This window comes from Mixophyes fleayi, chromosome 12 (assembly GCF_038048845.1).
Source record: "Mixophyes fleayi isolate aMixFle1 chromosome 12, aMixFle1.hap1, whole genome shotgun sequence".
In the NCBI taxonomy this organism is placed as follows: domain Eukaryota; kingdom Metazoa; phylum Chordata; class Amphibia; order Anura; family Limnodynastidae; genus Mixophyes; species Mixophyes fleayi.
In genome coordinates this window covers 17,166,888-17,185,954 of record NC_134413.1, presented here as the reverse complement: position 1 = coordinate 17,185,954, position 19,067 = coordinate 17,166,888, and the positions used below count along the sequence as shown (strand labels likewise).

Sequence of the window (19,067 nt, the reverse complement as noted above, 5' to 3'; positions counted from 1 at the left end):
TGGTTGGCAGAAGTGCGCGGCATTTACACAGAGCTGGGTAACCATTATTAGCCAGACTACGGTAGAGGTTGACAGTCTATCACAGTCTCGTCACACCAGCGGTGATCCTGTAATACCACCACCGGCCTCAGGACGCTAGAGTCCGGGGGAAGCGCTTCCCACACAGCCCAGTACTGGTTGCTCACTGACCTTGTAAAGCGGAGCCGTCCTCTTCTCTGTGAGGTCCACGCCTGTATAGACCTGGTGAAGCTTCGGGGAAGGTAAGTGTCCAAGTCACCATGGGAAGTGGGTTTATGAGATGTCCTTCTCCTATGAGCCCGGGAGGTCTCCCAGAAATGCGGAAGTCCCCCGGACATTCCGGGAGAGTAGGCAAATATGCGTTAAAGAAAAGCAGCTAATGAATCTCTAGAGCAGGCTTGTCCAACCCGCGGGCCGCATGCGGCCCAGTGCACCTGTAAATGTGGCCCAGCAGGAGTTTTGGTTGTGGAAAGGGGGAAGCGCTGTTAATGAAAGAAAAGAAAATACTTACCTTGCGGTCAAGCGGTCACGTCAGCTGGTGCTCCTGGTCTCCTCCTCTGTGCGGCACTCGCAGTGAATGTCGGGTGTGACGTCATCACGCCCAACATCCATTGCAGAGCGCCGCACAGAGGAGTCACCAGCGCGAACTCGCGATCAGCTGCAGTGCATTTAGTAATCAAGAAGAATTATACCAAAGAGGAGAAATGTAAAGAGAAGTAAAAAGGTGAATGTAATAAGGAAAATAAGAACAAACTTAATAAATGCATTGAGAGTGGGGAAAACAAAACATATGGAAGAGGAGTTATGAGTTTCCACCGCATTTGATGCTTCCCTTAGATATGCATTTTTTTGGCTTTTTAGATCTCATATACACTTTCGTTTGGTGTTGCGTGACAAGACGCAAGAACAAATTCCAGTGAAAATGCATATGTAAAGGAAATCTATTTGGCAAATAGTTGTTAATAGTGTTTCTATTCCTTGCTGTATGGTGCTATGGAATTTTTTTCCGCCAATGATGATGTTCGGGAGGTCACCTAGGCTTCCCCATTACATACCCTTGTGGTATATATTGTTTGTATTTTATGTGCGGCCCAAACCAACTCGTCGTCTTCCAATGTGCCCAGGAAGCTAAAAGGTTGGACACCCCTGCTCTAGAGACTAAAGTGTCTTTTTACATTACTGAAGTCAGGTTGTCTTACCTGTCAGTCTTTGATTAAATCTTGGTCTCCATGAAAATGGCTACCTCCATAGGCATCTATACGTGGACATAGGACACAATTTCGGAACTGTGTCATCGTGCCACAGATGGAGAAGCCAACCACGTCTTGTACTGGCTCAGTATCAGGGAGAATGCCAGACTCTTCAGGGAGTGAGGGAGATCACCCCGACATTCAGGGAGAGTTGGCAAGTATGGTTTAATTGCTCATTATTCCCCATTGTCCTCCTAACATGCAGGCCTAGACTGTGCCCTATAAACCAATTTATGTGCAGTCTCCAGGAGCGGGCACAGAGAAGATGGTTGTATTGCTGCCAGCAACTTGTGCTCATGTGCTATGCAGATCTCACATGTTTAATGTATCTCAGTTTGCTTGCCTCAAATGCTGTCATTTGCTGTCATTTGAAATAATGTTAAAACTCCTAGAGAGCTTAACTATGTGGTAAAACACTTGTGCTGTAACCAGGGCCTGATTAAGGGTTCCAGCTGCCCCAGGCTAACATGCCGGTTGATGCCCCTACACACCCCTCCCAACCAATACCTTTATTTCTATATTGATACAGTGTTCAAAATGGAAACTTAGAACAGTTTTACAATTAAGGCAGAAGTGTAGGTATAGAATATCAGACATCAGCCCACTTCACTGCTGTGTGTATGTATGTATATATATATATATATATATGTGTGTATATATATATATGTATATATATATATATATATATATATATAATTTGTACGTACGATATTAATTAATACATAAAAACACACAGGCCCTGATTCATTAAGGAAAGGAAATCCCCCCCCCCCCCCCCCCCCCCCCCCCCAAAAAAAAAATTGTAACTTTGCACGTGGGCAAACCCATTATGCATTGGAGGAAGATGTAAATTAAAATCTGGGGATAGGCTGCTCTCTCTTACCTGATCTTGCAGTGCAGACTACCTGATGTTCTCTCTTGCTTGTTCTTAAATCGTTGTCGTCAGTTGGCTTCTGGAACCTTGGGGTCCTATATTGAAAATGTGCAAAAAAATTTATTATAATGCAAAATTTTAACCCTGAATGATTCAAACTAAACACTCCATTATGACAAAATAAAACATCCCCGTTAGTACAGGCACATATAGGCAATAAAGTATATGAAAATAATTTATAGTCATATACAGACATCTACCAACCCCTGACAGTCAGCTAATTAACCCTCCCATAGCCAATTAATAATTTTGATGCCCCTGCAGCCTATCCCCACCCCTGAGTCATGATATCCCCCCTCCTAGACAGTTACTAATGTTGTCCCTATTTCCACCCCAACATGAGTCATGATCCCCCCCCCCCCCCCCCATGGACAATTAATAACTATGCCCCCACAGCCTGCTTTTGACTTTAACTTACCTTGTGGACTGCTGGACTGGTCCTCTTCTGTCCCGTGCGATGCTCCAGTGCTTCTTCCTTCTAGCAGTGCGGGCACGATCTGTCTGCTAAGTGTGGTCATGTGAGATGTTAACATCTCGCGTGGCCACGCTAAACAGTGCACCGTGCCCACACTGATGGCTAATCAGAAGCTGTCAGCTGCCGCCTGCTTATTGCAGCTGAGCCTGTCACTGACTGTGTATGGAGTCATAGGTGGACTCCATACACAGGGGCGGACCCCATACAGTAGGAATTTTTTTTTTTTGGGGGGGGGGGGGGGGGGGGGGGGGGGGGGGGGGTTGAATCTGCCACAAAAAAAGGACTTTTTTTTTAACTTAACCAGCGCTGCGCCACCCCCCCCCATCCCGACCCGGCGCCCCAGGCTGCAGCCTTTTGGCTAATCAGGCCCTGGCTGTATCCCATAATCTTATTGACTGCTGTGCAGACTGACCAATCACAGGGACAAGACATTATTTAGTTTTAAAACAAAAAAAAAAGGTGGGGTGGGTTTGTGGTCTGCAAAATAAATATTTGAATTTGGTTTTAAAATATATTTGAAATAAAGTAATACTTTTTTTTTTTTTTTTTTAATAAACTTAATGTGAACTCAGATGGTGCACCCACTATAAGAGATTTTTTTCTTCCCTTTTTCTCCCTGTACTGATGCAGGGTTGTTGGGTGCTATTAATGTATTTATCAGGTTACACTGAGTCATGTTTTGCTCCATAATTGCAGGTGTACTATAGCTGAGATCAGTGTTGAGGGGATTTTACATGTCTGCTGCAATAGGGCACATACGTTGGGTGGACTTTGTTCCTGTGCCCTGTATTCGTGTCAACTGTCATGGTTTATATTATCATACTGATTCTCTAGTACAGTTACTTCATTTGGCGATGTATGTTAACATTGCCCATTTTGTCTGTTGTATTCTAAAGATATTGAGAATGGCACCAATCAAATGGACTGAGTATGGCAGGAGATACAATGCCAACCGGGAAGAAGAAAATGGCCTGAAGGATTGGGTCAGGCCAGTGGTTGGCGATGATTCAAAAGCTACATGCAAGTTTTGTAAAACTACCATCCGTGCCCATCATGCAGACACAGACAAGCACAAGAGCAACTGTAAAGAATTATCAGAGACGCGATTAACAAATCTTGAATGTACATTTGCGATGGCATCAACACCGAGCCACACAGCAGAACTGAGACTGGCTTGTTACTTCGCATGCCATTCTGGTACTGAGTTTGCGGATCACCTTGGGGAGCTTGTAGGATCTACCTGTGAAAAAGATCTGCATCCAACAAAGTGTGCTTCATTGATAAACAATGTAATTGGTCCCTGCATGTTGGCTGATCTTATCACTGATATTGGTCAGTCTCCTTACTCTCTGGTCATGGATGACACCACAGACATCTCTGCAGTAAAGCAGTTATGTTTAGTAGGGCGCTACTTCAGCCGCTCCCTGGACAAGATTGTGTCAACTTTTTTGGGAATAGTAAATTTAGAAGTCGAAACAGCAGAAGCAATTGCTACAGCACTACTACATTTTATTGACTCTATTGAACTCGATTTCCAAAATTGTATTGGCATTGGAACTGATGGATGTAGCATCATGGCTGGAAGGATGGACTCTGTGTATAGTCATCTCTTTCAGAAGAATAAAGACCTGACCCTTATAAAATGTGTATGCCACTCTATTTAACTTTGTGCCAGTAAAGCTGTAGACACACTGCCAAGCAATCTGGAGTTCCTGGTGTCCCACTCCTACAACTGGTTTTCTCATAGCCCTCTGCGTCAGCGAGAATATGCACTGAGATACCCTCTGATTAATCAAGGGGAAGTGCCATTGAAGCTGCTTCAATTGTCCTCTACAAGATGGCTCTCGATGTACACTTGTTGCCAGCGGATACTCAGTCGGTGGGAGGAACTAATGTTGCATTTTCAGCTGAGTAAGGACGAACAGCAATGCTATGATGCAGAAGTCCTCTACCAGATGTACTGTGACCCTGTAAAGAAATTGTATTTACAGTTTCTGACGCCTGTTCTTCAGGAATTTGACCACATTAACAAGCTCTTCCAGCTAGAGTCTTGTAATGCATTCAAGATGCTTGACTGTCTTCACGCCTTCTTCCGTACCCTTCTGTCAAGGGTATATCTTCCAGAAAGGATTCCTTGTAATTACTTCAGTCTTCTTGATGTTAATTTGAATGACTCATCCAACCACCTGCCCCTATGCGCTGTAAATTTTGGGGTCTATTTCACCATTGCTGTTGAAGAAGCTAAGCTCAGCAATGATGTTAAAGCAATCCTTAAAAAGCAGATGCAGAGATTTCCTGCTAGAAGCCGCCAAGCAGGTTCAGGAAAGACTTCCAGCCAACATTCATCTGTGGGAATCTATGGCTGCATTCAGTCCGTCAATTATCCTTTCGCAGGCCAAACCACCGCTTGCAAGCATCTCGATGCTGAAGACTTTCAAAGGAGGCTTGGGAGCCTTGGATACCCAGTATAAAGCAATTCATCTTCAGAAGTGGAAGGATATGGATGATGAGCACGCTGAGAAATTTTGGATTGAGGTATTCAATTTTAAAGATGGCAGTGGTGATATGTACTTCAAAGAGCTGGCATTATTTGCACTTTCTCTCCTTGCCATGCCTTTCAGCAATGCTGATGTGGAACGGGTGTTCTCACAAACCAACATCGGCCAAATCGAAGCTGAGGAACCGGATGAGTCGGAAGACTTTATGTGGCATTCTTTATGTCAGGTGCGGTTTGAGACGCTTGGGCATTTGCTGCAAGGACTTTAATCCAAGTCCCGATAGGCTTCAGCGGTTTCATTCCAGAATGTACCACATGGACGCTGCTTTAGATGGCGGCGAAAGCTCCGATGAACTTAATACTTGTTTAATTGCACTTTACTACAGTGTCCTTTCTCTGTTCCTATACTGTTTTCCTCACAAGTTGGCTATTTGAGGATATTTTCATGTAACAGTGTAATCTGTTCCCAAATTCCTTTATGTAATTTATTGAATTCGGTTACTATTTAATATTTATGTATACGTTTATAATATGTTGAATTGTCTTTAATACTGCAAAATGTTACTACCTACAGTGGTTAAATAATAAAGTTGTTTTGTTTTTGTTAATTTGGTTTGTGCTCTTTATTTAATAGAAGTACAAAGTTGCATATTGTAACATATTATTTTATTCAATGTTAGAAACAATATTATACATACAAAGGACTGTGTGAAAATATATACAGTAGGTGATGTCCATCTCCAATTGAAATCTGAGTAAAATCTTTGCACAACTTTACATTGAATATTTATGGAAATTCTAGTAAACTTAAAGTCAATGGGGTATATTTACTAAAGTGTAGGTTTAAAAAAAGTGTAGATGTTGCCTATAGCAACCAATCGGATTCTAGCCGCCATTTTGTAGAATGTACTAAATAAATGGTTATAATCTGGTTGCTATAGGCAACATCTCCATTATGTGCTGCAAAATATTAGAGAGACATTGAAGATAGTGTAGAAATTATTATATGAAAAGAAATTGGAGAGGGGACTGATCTTTCTAGTGATGCAAGAGCTGCACTAACCAAGGCTCTCCCTCACTTAAAAAGTAGGTAAAATTGGTGGCAGTTAAGGGCACATTGACTACTTGTAATTTATTATTATAAATTTTTTCTAAGGTGCCACAAAGTATCCGTAGCACCGTACAAGGACAAACAACGGCACAGTACAAGTAACAGTAAGCGCTATAACTCTAGGGGCTCAGGCTCAGCTAACGAGAGGGAGGGGAAAAGTCAGTACAAGCAGGTAACTTGGGCCCAAGAGGGTGGGCACGGATGACAGGTAAGAGCCACTGAGGGGAACGGAGAGAAGCAAGAGGAGACAGATGGACCAAGAGGAGGTGAGCTGAGTAGCTGGAGAGCGCAGTTAAAAGTGATGGAAACAGGAGGTAGGAGAACCCTGCTCAAAGGAGCGTACAATCTAAAGGGAGGGGAAGACAGACAGACAGACACATGGATGAGACGGGGGAAACGGAGACGGAATCGAGGAAGGGGGAGAAGGGAAGAATTTATGTAAGTAAATTAAATTACCCTTACAAGGGAATGAAAACACACATTCAATATAGGTAGGATAAAAAGAATGGCATCTAGTGAATACAGTCACACATCAAAATTAAGATATGGGTAAATTTACCTTTTTAGTTTTGGGTTGGGCTTGTTTTTCACTTAGCAGGTGCTTGCTTTTCATTTCAGGGTTGGCAGCCCTGGTTGGTATGTTACAGTAGTTTCCTATGAGAAGCGTCATGTCCATGAACACTAGTCTTTCATCGTCCTACGCTCCACACAGGTGAGGGGCATGTGTGTAGGGATCCCACCTGTATCATTATTCATACTCTTGATGCATACTAATAAACCAGGATGAGGGGGACTTGTTTCCTATAAAGGTTGTACATTATTTGGGACCCAGAAGGAAGGATGGGTGGAGGTCACAAGATTACCCTGGGAGGCTCCAGAATTTCAGGGAGACACCAAGAAGAGCAGAAGCCCTCCCCAGACCGCAGCAGAGGTGGAGCATGATGACACAATTTGCATTATTAAGCAGCGACTTTGCCCAGCAGGTATCTGGGTCTGAGTAACACCCTATCCAGTCACCATGCGCCCTCCAGGATCTCCTGGACAGGAGAACGTAAAAGATGCACGTAGGAGGCCACCAATATTTCTTGCTCACCAATTGAAAATGGCCCCTGAGACGGGTGTGAGTGGGAGGGCCAATAAGTTGTGATCTCTGATTGTGGCTTCTTATTGGTTACACACCCCTCCGCAGCTTCATTCAATCTTACATTTACATAGCCCTGAGTACTTTACCCCATATTTTAAATTGATATTTTACTGTTAGCATAACTGCAGTAACTGCTGGATGTTCAAACATGTTTAACTTCTAAAACACATGTCTATATATCTGCCCGTGGTATGGAAATTAGGTTGTGAGCTCCACTGTGACAGGGACTGATGCGGTAATCATTCACTCTGACATGTACAGAACTGTGTAATATGCTGCAATAAACAAGTTAAAAGATAATTCATGGAGTCATACTATACAATCTAGTTTCCCATATCCTTGCGCCGTACTCCCAAATAATACATGTTTGGTATCCGTCGCCTGGGACTATTACTGATCCCGAGATATTAACGCTCCTTCACAGTCCCTGTTTTGTGTATTCCCTGGAGTGGCGTTGAGCCGAGATGTTGGGTATCACCTGACTGCATGTTGAGCAGAGCGACAGTGGTTCATATCTGTGTGGTTTAGTCGTACTTAAGGCAGCGATGGGCAATAGGCAGCATCCCAAGCTGTCGCCTCCAGCTTATTCCTGCTTTGTCAGAGTTGTATGTTATAGCTTGTTACTTGTTTACATTGCCTGCAGATATGTTATTTAGATGGGTGTCTCTTTCTTTGGTTAAATGTATTGTTTTAACTTATTGAGATTAAGGGTAATGTGTGGTACATTTGAAGATGGACACCCTACGGCCTCATGTTGTCTACCACTGTTTTACTTCTGGTTAGCTTGTATCTGCAGACCTTTGTCCAGGCCTGAGCTATCTGTGGCTATCCTGGTGTTGTGAAGATATTGGCTGGCAAAGCATGCTGGGACTTGTAGTTCCACAACACTTGGAGAGTCACAGGTTGTCCAGGCCTGACCTCGTCTATAAAGGAAGTACTGTGCACTATAAGATAAACACTTTACGCAGTGTAGCATCTAACTGAAATGAGTTGTTCCTTTGGCGCACTTTGATGTGAATTGTTTATTACTGTTTGTTGTCCTCACTTAAATGTACTGCATACTTGTGTGCCATCTATCTGAAAGTGTTTCATCATGTAATGTGTAACTATCAGGGAAGAAATGATTCCTGGGGGTAAATGTATCAAGCTGAGAGTTTTCCGGTGGGTTTGAAAAACCAATCAGATTCTAGCTATCATTTATTTAGTGCATTCTACAAAATGACAGCTAGAATCTGATTGGTTGCAATGGGCAACATCTCCACTTTTCAAACCTGCTGGGAAAACTCACCTTGATACATTTACCCCTAAACTTGTATCTCTTAATTTTAATTCTTCTAAATTTTTTTCTTCTTTTTTTTTCCTTTAAACAATGCTTTCCATGAAGCTATGGACTGGGAGCAGTTGGATTTGCATCCTCGGATCATTGCAGCCGTTAATAAGGGTAAGATGTTTGTTACATTTTGTATGTGTCTCTCGGCCCTGGTGCTAACAGTACAGACTATCGGTATATACCTGCTTTAGCCGAGTTATGTTAATATGTCCTGATAATGAACCCAGGCTCCACAGATTCCTTTAAAAGTGAGGAGGCAGCAATCCCTTTTTTAGTTAAGGGATATATTTACGTAAGAAAAAACAAATATTATTTCACGCAGTGCATGGTATACTAATTTAGCATTGTACTGCCCAGTGATCAGCATATAATTGCCCAAAATATTGTATTATAGCCCAGTGACCAGTCTATAATAACCAGTAATCTTCACAATATATAATCAGACAACAATCTTTAGTATTAGGGGAACTGAGAATTAAACCTCAGTGGCCATGAGATCACAGCGGTACCAGATATGACTGGTAGGAAATCACTATGTAGCGAGGTGCAGGTGAAGCTTTGTAGCACAATTCAGGTTGCCCAATACAATTCCAAATATTGCGCTTGTTGCCATATTTAATGACAGACATTGATTTGTGAGTTAGAAAAAAGGATGAAATACCCAAATAGCCGTTTCAGATTATTTTTTCCCCCCCAATACCATTCTTGTGTTATGAGTAGTAATAGCGAGTCTTTCTCTCTGGTTTTCCAGTAACGAGGCTGAAACAAGAGACAAATACTCTTTGATAGGTTCTGTTTGGCAGTCATGTTTGTGATCCCCTTGCCATATTTTTCATGGTGGCTCCCTCGGTAATTGACATCTCCTTTCTATTGGGCCAATATCGGGGTAAGGGCATGCAACAGGGTAGACACACAAGGAGGGGTAAAACTAAGAGTGGCAACTACAGCATAATGTTAACAAATGTAAAATTATGCACTTGGGTCTCAAAAACCCAAAGCTTAAACATAGTATTAATGGCACTATAATATAAACTACCGAGAAGGGAAGGAATCTGGGAGTCACTGTTGCAGGTGATTTAAAGACAGGTAAGTAATGTAACAAAGCAATGAGGACAGCAAGTCAGATGCTTGGTTATATAGGGAGAGGAATCGGTAGCAGAAAGAATCTAAGAGGTGTGGGGAGCAACTGATACATAAGACAGCAGAATAACAATTGTCCTGTTGGTGGGGAAAGTGAGTGTGACTATAAGTCAGAAGCAGCATCGGCCACCAATATTACAGCAGCCATTAGTGTCTGGCATTGCTGTGCGTCTGTGATGCGGTGCTGTACAAATGGGGAGAGAGATGGTGGAAGGTAGAGCCATGAAAAATAAACTAGTCATTGTAGAAATTGTTATATGGCACCTAGAACTGTCCTTCACCATTTATATTAACTGCTTCCTGCTCTGGTTCTGGAGAACACATTCGGTTATGGGCACTCTTGCGGTTACCTGCCAGCTGTGTGCCCGGTGTACTTGTTTGGCATCACGCTCCCTGCTGGACACTTGTTTTCCATGTTTGCAAAAGCTGCCAACACCAAGGTGACAGCATTGGTCACAGACAGGATAACAGCAATGACTGTTGGTCTCACTGGGTCCAGCCGCTGTACAGAGATGGTTCTGGTAGACCTTTGACACGAGTTTTTCCTTGGTGTGGCGACGCTCCGGAACTACTCGGTGAAGCCGGTGGGAAATTGCAGCATAATGCCGAGGACAGCGTTGTGTCCAAGGTCTAGTGGATCCTTCTGGGTACAACTGCTGGACCTGTGAGTTCAACCTATATCTGCACCTATAGGTTAAGATCAAGATGTCTACATGCAATTTATCAAATGCAGAGTTCTTCACGGTAGCATAAGTTATTTTATGCAGCATTATATTAGTCATGATTCTAAGTTACATCTGTTAAAATGTTTATCTTGGACATCCTGAAGTGGTTAAGGGCATTTTATTGATTTACTGTGGGAGTCATTTATTTTATATATATATATATATATATATATATATATATATATATATATATATATATATATATATATATATATATATATATATATATATACTGATGTGAATTAGTTCTCTGTACAGCACTGCGGAATCAGTGGCGCTATATAAATAAATGGTGATGATGATTCTATATTTAAACAATATGAATGATGATGTAACACTTACTCCTGGCTATTCCACTTTACACCGCGAAATTACATTACATTGGAAGCTGAGCCTCTGCTCCTCTCTGTGACCTGGGAATATCCTAGTACAAATTATTAATCAGGCAAATAGGAGGCATCAGCATTCTTAAAGCTACATGTAAAATAATCATTTTACTCTGCTTAGATTTATTTCATCCACACCAAAGATATTTATTATTAGGGAGAGAATGAGGGTTACAAAGGTATCAGCAGAATTTTTAAGACCCCCCTCTGGTCTGTCCAACCCTGATTTACATACTGACCAGAATGAATACGTTTCTTTCAGCCAAGCCCCATTGTTAATCAAACTAACGAACCAAAGCACAAAGAGGTTCCCTGATTGGTCAGATTATTGGGTCAAGTTTGAGCTTTAAAGCTACAAGTTCAGGGCTCTCCCTATAATGAGCCATAGATTATTTTGGAATAGGCAGTATATGATGTACAATTATATCATTATCAACAAAACAGGTGTTAAATGTTTGTATTTATTTTCTTATCAGTTTGTTCTTTGGCGTTTAAAAACTGACCTCTAGGGCTCTTCTACCTATCCAATTGGGTGTGTTCATTTAAAATTCTATGATATGGACAATATAGTTTCTTATAAGTAAAATTGGCAATACAATCTGGTTGTTGGACCCGATTGCCAGAACAGCTGGATAGCTAAGCACTGTGACTGCAACTTTTATTTTGTATGTTGTCTTATTATATGATGTATACAGCCTCTCTTGTACATGATGATGGATGAACTATGACCACAGGGAGATAGGTACATGTCATTAGTAGGTGGGTTGAGGGGATGTTTGTCAGTGTAACTAACTTGTTCTTTTTATTTCCAGCGAATATAAAATCTGCCAGAGAAATTTTAACTTACTCCGTTGTGGATCTGCAGAGGGTTACGCAGCTGTCTGTTACGGACATCCAGCGCTTACAGAAGGCTGTGTCTGCTACTCTGCAGAAAGATGCAGTGGTTACAGGTGATTTCATTAAGTTATTTCTTTATTGTACAAATCCTTCCCAGGTGAAAAGCTTCTCACAGGCTGCAGCTGCATGGGGTTCTTTGATGTGGCTGCTAAGAACTGCCATACTTGTGCTGGTGTGAGCTTGTGGCTGTTGTGAAGCCACAATATGCATAATTCCTTTCAAATTAAATATATATAATATAATATACTGTGAAGAGCCCACTGTAGGGATGATCAGTGGTAAGGGGTTTCAGCAAGGCTGCATGCTGTAAAGAGACATTTAATATAAGAGTGGACTGTTAGAGCGTTCATGGGTAACCGTTGGATTGGAAGCTCACAGCTTCCAAGATCAGCCAAACCTTTTTGGTGGAGATATCTCCAGTGAGGAGTTGGGAGGTTTAAGACCTCAGGGAGAAGATTTCATATTAGTTTCTTTTTCTTTCTTCAATTCATTCAGCTGTATATGGTCCTTTCACAGTTGCTTAGAGAGAAGCGCTCAAGTGATGGCATCACAATGGTTGTAAAATAAATGCAATGGCAGATTATCTCTGTAGAGCTGAGATGTTGCGGAGGAACAGGGCGCTTCAGAGGTGCAATGTTCCGGCGATTAGTCTTCAGGGTCTATGTTTGTTCCGACGTTCTGCATAATGCCATTTCCCTATGGATATTATTGGAATTTGCACTATGGATAGAGCTGGGATGATTAAATCTGCTGTGTGTTGACGCACTGGGTATACTTAAAAGCCAAATTTCACTAACAAAATGAGGTAAATATTTCTCTGAACGCTTTTGAAAGTGTCCCTTCATATAAAGAGAATTCTGTAGAGATAAAAAAAAAAAGGTGATTTCAGCATTAAGATAGTCTGATGCCCACAGATGTTGTTGACCAATGTGGTAGTTTCAAACAGCTGGTTGTTGGAACAGTAAGCTGGATATCATGATCACTAGGGGGCCGGCGGATCCTGATATATAGATATGTGTGTATGTATGTATGTATGAGGTCACACACGCTGCTAATTGCCATCAATCTCTCCAAATGGTCAAAATTCTCCCAGATCCAAGTATTTGTCAGTCAGACTGGACCAGATGATGGCACTGTGTGGGCACAATTATACGGTGGCATCAAGTAATGAATCCCATCTGCGCAGAGTCTGGATTATTTGGGGAGCAGGAACATCTGCTGTAGGTTATAGCTACAGTGTACTCCTAACAATCAGTCAGATTGTAACTGTCCCGTTACTAGTGCAGATATCTGATTAGATGATATGAGGTACAACACCTTTTTCCTGTTTTGCATAAATGTCTTCCTGGGTATTGTATAAACACCCTGACTTTTTAATGCACCAAAAAAGAGAGAAGAATAATTTCTGTTCATCAGTTTATGATGAAAAGCAAATATAAATTATGCATAAATACGTCTATATTATATATATTTTTAATCATGTCACTTTTAAGAGAGAGCCTTACAGACAATTTTCTCCAAAGCTATTTTTATTTTAATTAGGTGACCTAAAATAAAATCCAGTTTCATTTATAGAAGCTCTGAAGCAGAGACTCTGCAGGTTTCCCTATGTGCGTACAACTTCAAGGCAGGTCTGTCTCCAAGCCCCTCCCTGTAAGCTTTTATTTTGCAGAAATCAGACATTCACGGGGGAGGGGCATTGACAACTCTACAAAGCCTATCTGAGCTGGAGAGACTACCTCTTTCTCACACATTACATGCATTAGGGAATCCCTGAATTTACAAAGCACCAGTGAATAAAACTTTATATTTTATTTTAGGACACTCAAATGTAACATCTTAATTTTGGGTGGAGTTAAACTTATTTCAGTGGGTGTTTTTCTTCTTTGGTATGTAAATGTTATAAGCATGGATCAAAGTGCTAAAGTCTTATGATATTGGGTTAATTTCGCTGGTTTCAGTGCTGACCTGTGATTTCATTCTCCTTTATGATCATGATTTCCAGCGTTGCAGATGTACAGAGAAAAGACCAATTTCCCTTCTCAGCACCTGAAGTTGAGCCTTGGCTGTAATGTCCTGAATAACCTACTAAGAGGAGGGCTCCCCCTGGTGGGCATTACAGAACTAGCTGGGGAGAGTTCAGCAGGGAAGACACAGTTCGCTCTCCAGCTCTGTCTCTCTGTTCAGTACCCAGTAGAATATGGGGGTCTTGGAGCAGGTACGTACAACAGCAATCCTATTTATAACAGTATCACACAGCAGGAATTTGGGTGTGACACTAAGTGTTGTTTTTCTTTTAATCAAGATTATTGATCTAGGAGACAACACTGGTTTCTAGCAATGCACATAGAAAGTCATTTGTGAGTCAAAACTAACAAAATCCATATTTGTGAATACATCTATAACTAAAATCACAAAATATAACATGCTGGCACAGACGTTTGTTCAGACTACCAGCAGATAGATCATTTGAGAAAATCAACTTGAAAATCCAGGAACTTACATTTAACCATTATTATTTCAAACCTTTTCTATAAATAACTTGTGACTTTGTTGGTCCTCTCTCTTATTTCCATCTGTCTTGTATGTTATTATCATTAAATCAGGGGGCTAGATTAAAGAATTATACAGCAGTCTAGAAGATTAATGTGATATAACATATACATATTACGGCACAGGAGCGGTCTACATCTGCACAGAAGACGCCTTCCCTAGTAAGCGCCTGCAGGAACTTATTAAACAGCAGAGTAAGCTGAGAGCGGAAGTCCCAGCTGACGTCATTCACAAAATCCGGTTTGGAGACCGTATCTTTATCGAACACGCAGCTGACGTAGTAAGTAACCGAGACATTATGATCATCAGCACTTCAGTTTTAAGGATTTTTTTAAAAAAATTCTTATCAATGGCACCAGGATGTAAATAATGTGTAATTCTGTACAATGTATAAATGTGTCATGTAATGCAACAGATATGTATGTAGTGCACTAGAGTTCCTAGTGAATTGATTGGCTATATTATAATGACTATGAATAAGCCTCCATTGTTTGCAGAAGGACAGGAAGTGGTTAAATCGCACAAGGGGAAAATTTTAGGCAATGAAAGGGGGTACACAGGACAACGCGTGTAGTCCGTAGAAAGTAATCCGTATCTGGTTATTCCTGAACTGCTGTCATACACTGCTTAGGATTGTGACTGTCCCGTTGTGCAGGACATGCTGACAGTCTGCATCACAAAGAGACTTCCCATCCTCCTCCTGCGCGGTCAGATCCGCCTGATCGTGATCGATTCCATCGCCGCTTTGTTTCGCTGTGAATTTGCTGCCAGAGATGCCGTCCTGAAGGCTAAACATCTGCAGACGCTTGGAGCCAAACTTCACCATCTGAGCAGTAGCTTCACAACGCCTGTGTTCTGTATCAATCAGGTAAAGTCTTATGTTCTCCCCATGTATAAATGGTACAAAGCTTATTGTCCTGCCTAGTGAGATAGAGGGGTAGTCTTGTAGCCCCCGCCTAATTACATCAGGAGCTGGAGAGAATCAGTTTTGCTTGTTATAATAGCTAGTTCCCCTAATGATACTCTTACGCGACGTGAGGCATCTTATGGAACAAAGATGTTTGCGGGAGAGCAAACCTCCCAATATTTGGTCCAAAAAAAAATCCCAGGTATGAATGAGGCCTTATCCTTTTCTCCCAAGATTAATATGCGGAGTTCACCGACACTTTGTTCGATTGGCTGCCATTCATAGATTTGGTGGAGTAATGCACTCAGTTGGATGCCCTTCCCTGTCAGAATCATCATCATAATCATTTATTTATATAGCGCCACTAATTCCGCAGCGCTGTACAGAGAACTCATTCACATCCGTCCCTGCCCCATTGGAGCTTACAGTCTAAATTCCCTAATATAGACACACACTCAGACAGACAGAGAGGGAGCCAGAGACTAGGGTCAATTTTTGATAGCAGCCAATTAACCTACCAGTATGTTTTGTAGTGTGGGAGGAAACCGGAGCACCCGGAGGAAACCCACGCAAACACAGGGAGAACATACAAACTCCACACTGATAAGGCCGTGGTCGGGAATCGAACTCATGACCCCAGTGCTGTGAGGCAGAAGTGCTAACCACTAGGCCACTGTGCTGCCCTGTTGAATCTCTTTCCCTGAGTAGTCTATACCTGCCTATATACTGTTTCAAATGTGATATCAAAATGATGGCCCTTATTATATTATTAATTGTATCTCTAACCCCCTTTCCCTCCTTCCCATGATCACCCCTTTATTGTATCCCTGTTTAAAAATGCACTGATTGTGTATTATGGTTTTTCGATACAATTACACTATAAAGGAAAATATAAGCAAACATTTTTTTGATAAAATAATTGTTTGTTTGTGACTTTAGTGCAAAAAATATAGTAAAAAAATAAAAAATAAATCCCAGCCCTCAATCCACAAACCCACACTCCAAATCAACTTTGCCCACTTCTGGAAAAGCACCACAAATCGGGACAATCGAGAGTTATGTGCGCGCACGAAGACTGAGCGGAGTCAATCCTATGGAAGCACTTCCCTTTTATTTACTTTCTTATGTACAAACTGTCAGAAGATCACCTGGACGCTGGGGATCTGTGCTCTATGCAAATCATTCTTATCCGTCCCATAGTCAGTGCCTGGATTGTGTATGTGACTTTAGAAGGGAGCACATGATACTTAGACCACCTGCGAGATACCCAGGCACTTGTCAGCTGTTTTCATCAGCAGTGCACCTGTCCTCATTCAGGCTGGGGTGACTGTGGATTGCCAAAATAGTCTTTAGACTGCTGCTATCCTGGCACTGATCTCTTATGGCTAAATATAATGTCATAATAAATTGGCTGAAGAATACAGTTTAATGTGTGGGCTACAACATTTGTAGCTAGAAATACCTGTAACTTGTATTGCAAGAGAGACATGAAATTCCCCAGGACTATATCCCACTAATAGATATTCTGACCCACAGCCACAATGCAGCTCTTGCTAAACTATTTGCAGATCTCGGCTGCCACTAATAATTCAGTAACTCATCATATACACTAATTACTCTGTAGGTCACAGACACTGTGAAAGAAACAGACTCTGTCCTGACTCACTGCGGGTAAGTTTTATATATTATCACAGCTTTTCATTTTTATTTTTGTAAATCGACCTTATTTTACTCCTGTTCTCGTTTTACTCAGAAGTTGCTTAGTGTATGCTGCCTCATTTCTCAGTGAGTCCATCACTAGTCCCCCTCCTCACTTACATCAATGTGGTCTGTTAAATGTGTTGTAGAAAACATTAGTTATCTTTTGCATCTCAAATTTTGCTAGAGAGCAGGAAGTTTACATTAATGTAGTATTTTAGGTGTACCTGCTGTGAGATAGATCATCATGGCTGTATCCAGTCACTAAAAAATACATACAAAGGTATTACTAGAAACTGATTTTATTTTGTTTGAAAGGCTTCCAAAAATATTTTCACAGACAGCAATGTTAAATGAGAGTTAAAGGTGAACTGATTACTGGCATGGTCATAAAAGTTGGTTTTATTGTTAAGGTGGTGGGGCTCAGAATAAAGGAACGTAACCGCTTAAGGTTTGGGAACCCCTCTCCTCCGCTCAATTTTAGACAGAACGTAGGAATGTCATATAGTCATGTAGGGATCAGTGGAGCAACAGGAGTTTTGTAATAATGCCTGCGTGCCAGGGCTCTGTGTGTGTCTTCATATTCATCTTTACATGGTCATCTCTTGTCTCCGTTCACCAGTAAAGACCAGAACAGGAGCTAGTACTATAAAAGGGCTCATGTCCAAAGCCAGATGTGCTGCTGCATTAGCGTAGTGCCCTGACCTGCACACAGTGCTGGCAGAACTACTATGCACCAGAATGCAGCCCATTCCTTCAATAGGAACCAATACCGTACTGTGATTGGTTCCTTGTGGGTCACCTGACTCCAACTTAATTCTGCCTGAAAGCAGCACTGATGGTATTTCCTTTGTGTATTTAATCAGGCTCCAGGAGCGGAAGGTACTGCCAGCTCTGGGGATCTCCTGGTCTAACCAGCTTCTAATGAGACTCATGGTGTCTCGCACGCAGCGTACGGCACCTCCCCCACATACAGGCAGCATATTACGGACAATGGAGGTAATCTTTGCTCCACATATTCCTCAATCCACTTGTTACTACGTGATAGACATGGAAGGGGTGAAAGGGATTGATGGCGAGGGGACATGAACCCTAATCTGAGCGGTGAGGTATAGAGATACCTGCTGCTGGGACCATAAATGTGTTGGAGAAGGTTCCTACAGGTTGTGGAAGACATGAATGTAAATGCTGCCTCTGGGACGTACAGTAACATAGAATGGATCTGTTACTCCCAAGTCAGAACGACAGGGGCTCTGTATGTAGAACGTGATGTTGGGGAAAGCAGCACTGTAGGATTTAGATGTGGATCTTGGATGGTGGACACAGCTCTATGCCATTAGTTCTCCAGAGAGGAAATCACTGCATTGTTGGAGTGGAATTACAATGTAATAAGTGTTTAACTGAACTTTTTCTATAATTTGCACTAAATATTTACAGAAGTCCTCTAGTTTCTTTGTTTAACAGATTCAATTTTAACAATATTTGAATGATGAGGAAATTACACAACGGATGTGTGAATACAAAATATTTCATGTGCATCGCCTGGTCATAGTCATCAATTATTAATGGTACATCCTGTATGTCCTCTTTCTAACAATTAATCTTCTCTACACTTCTTCCAATCAACCAGCTTCCCCATGTTCTATTCTTACCTCCATAGTAGAAGTGTTGTCACCACACACACAGGTACAGGACCATCGCTCCTGTGGCATTTACTAAGTTATATAAATTAAGTAACTTCCTATAAACGATATATCAGACTGAGCTTAATTAAATATAGCCACTTGTCATGTGTGAATTTAATTGAAAGAGGACCAAGAAGGTTATTGTAGAAGTGATGCACTGCTTCCTCCTAAATAATTAATCAATCCAAATATAAGTGGATTGTTCCATGATAATTAAAATATAACTTTTATTGTTTAATACTAAAACATCTTGAATTAAAAGTTAATTTAATTATTGTGGGACAATCCACTTATACAATTGATTAATTATTGAGGAG

General features: G+C 41.4%; 1 protein-coding gene across 1 annotated transcript; it reads left to right on the top strand.

Annotated features, from left to right (window-relative positions):
- Window positions 1-9: 9 nt before the first annotated feature.
- XRCC3 (X-ray repair cross complementing 3) lies at window positions 10-18,507 on the top strand. Its single transcript, XM_075192519.1, has 8 exons — window positions 10-260; window positions 8,814-8,870; window positions 11,823-11,960; window positions 13,913-14,125; window positions 14,586-14,740; window positions 15,116-15,328; window positions 16,992-17,038; window positions 17,932-18,507. Exons 2-8 carry the CDS (start codon window positions 8,816-8,818, stop codon window positions 18,152-18,154), a joined length of 1,044 nt encoding a protein of 347 aa, XP_075048620.1. The 5' UTR covers window positions 10-260; window positions 8,814-8,815; the 3' UTR covers window positions 18,155-18,507.
- Window positions 18,508-19,067: the final 560 nt, after the last annotated feature.

What these genes read in the sequence shown, in the direction of transcription:
- XRCC3 (XM_075192519.1), top strand. Translation starts at nt 8,816, where the DNA reads ATGGACTGGGAGCAGTTGGATTTGCATCCTCGGATCATTGCAGCCGTT. An exon ending in CATTGCAGCCGTTAATAAGG is followed by an intron (nt 8,871 to 11,822) that starts GTAAGATGTTTG and finishes TTTTATTTCCAG; the next exon opens with CGAATATAAAATCTGCCAGA. An exon ending in ATATGGGGGTCTTGGAGCAG is followed by an intron (nt 14,126 to 14,585) that starts GTACGTACAACA and finishes ATTACGGCACAG; the next exon opens with GAGCGGTCTACATCTGCACA.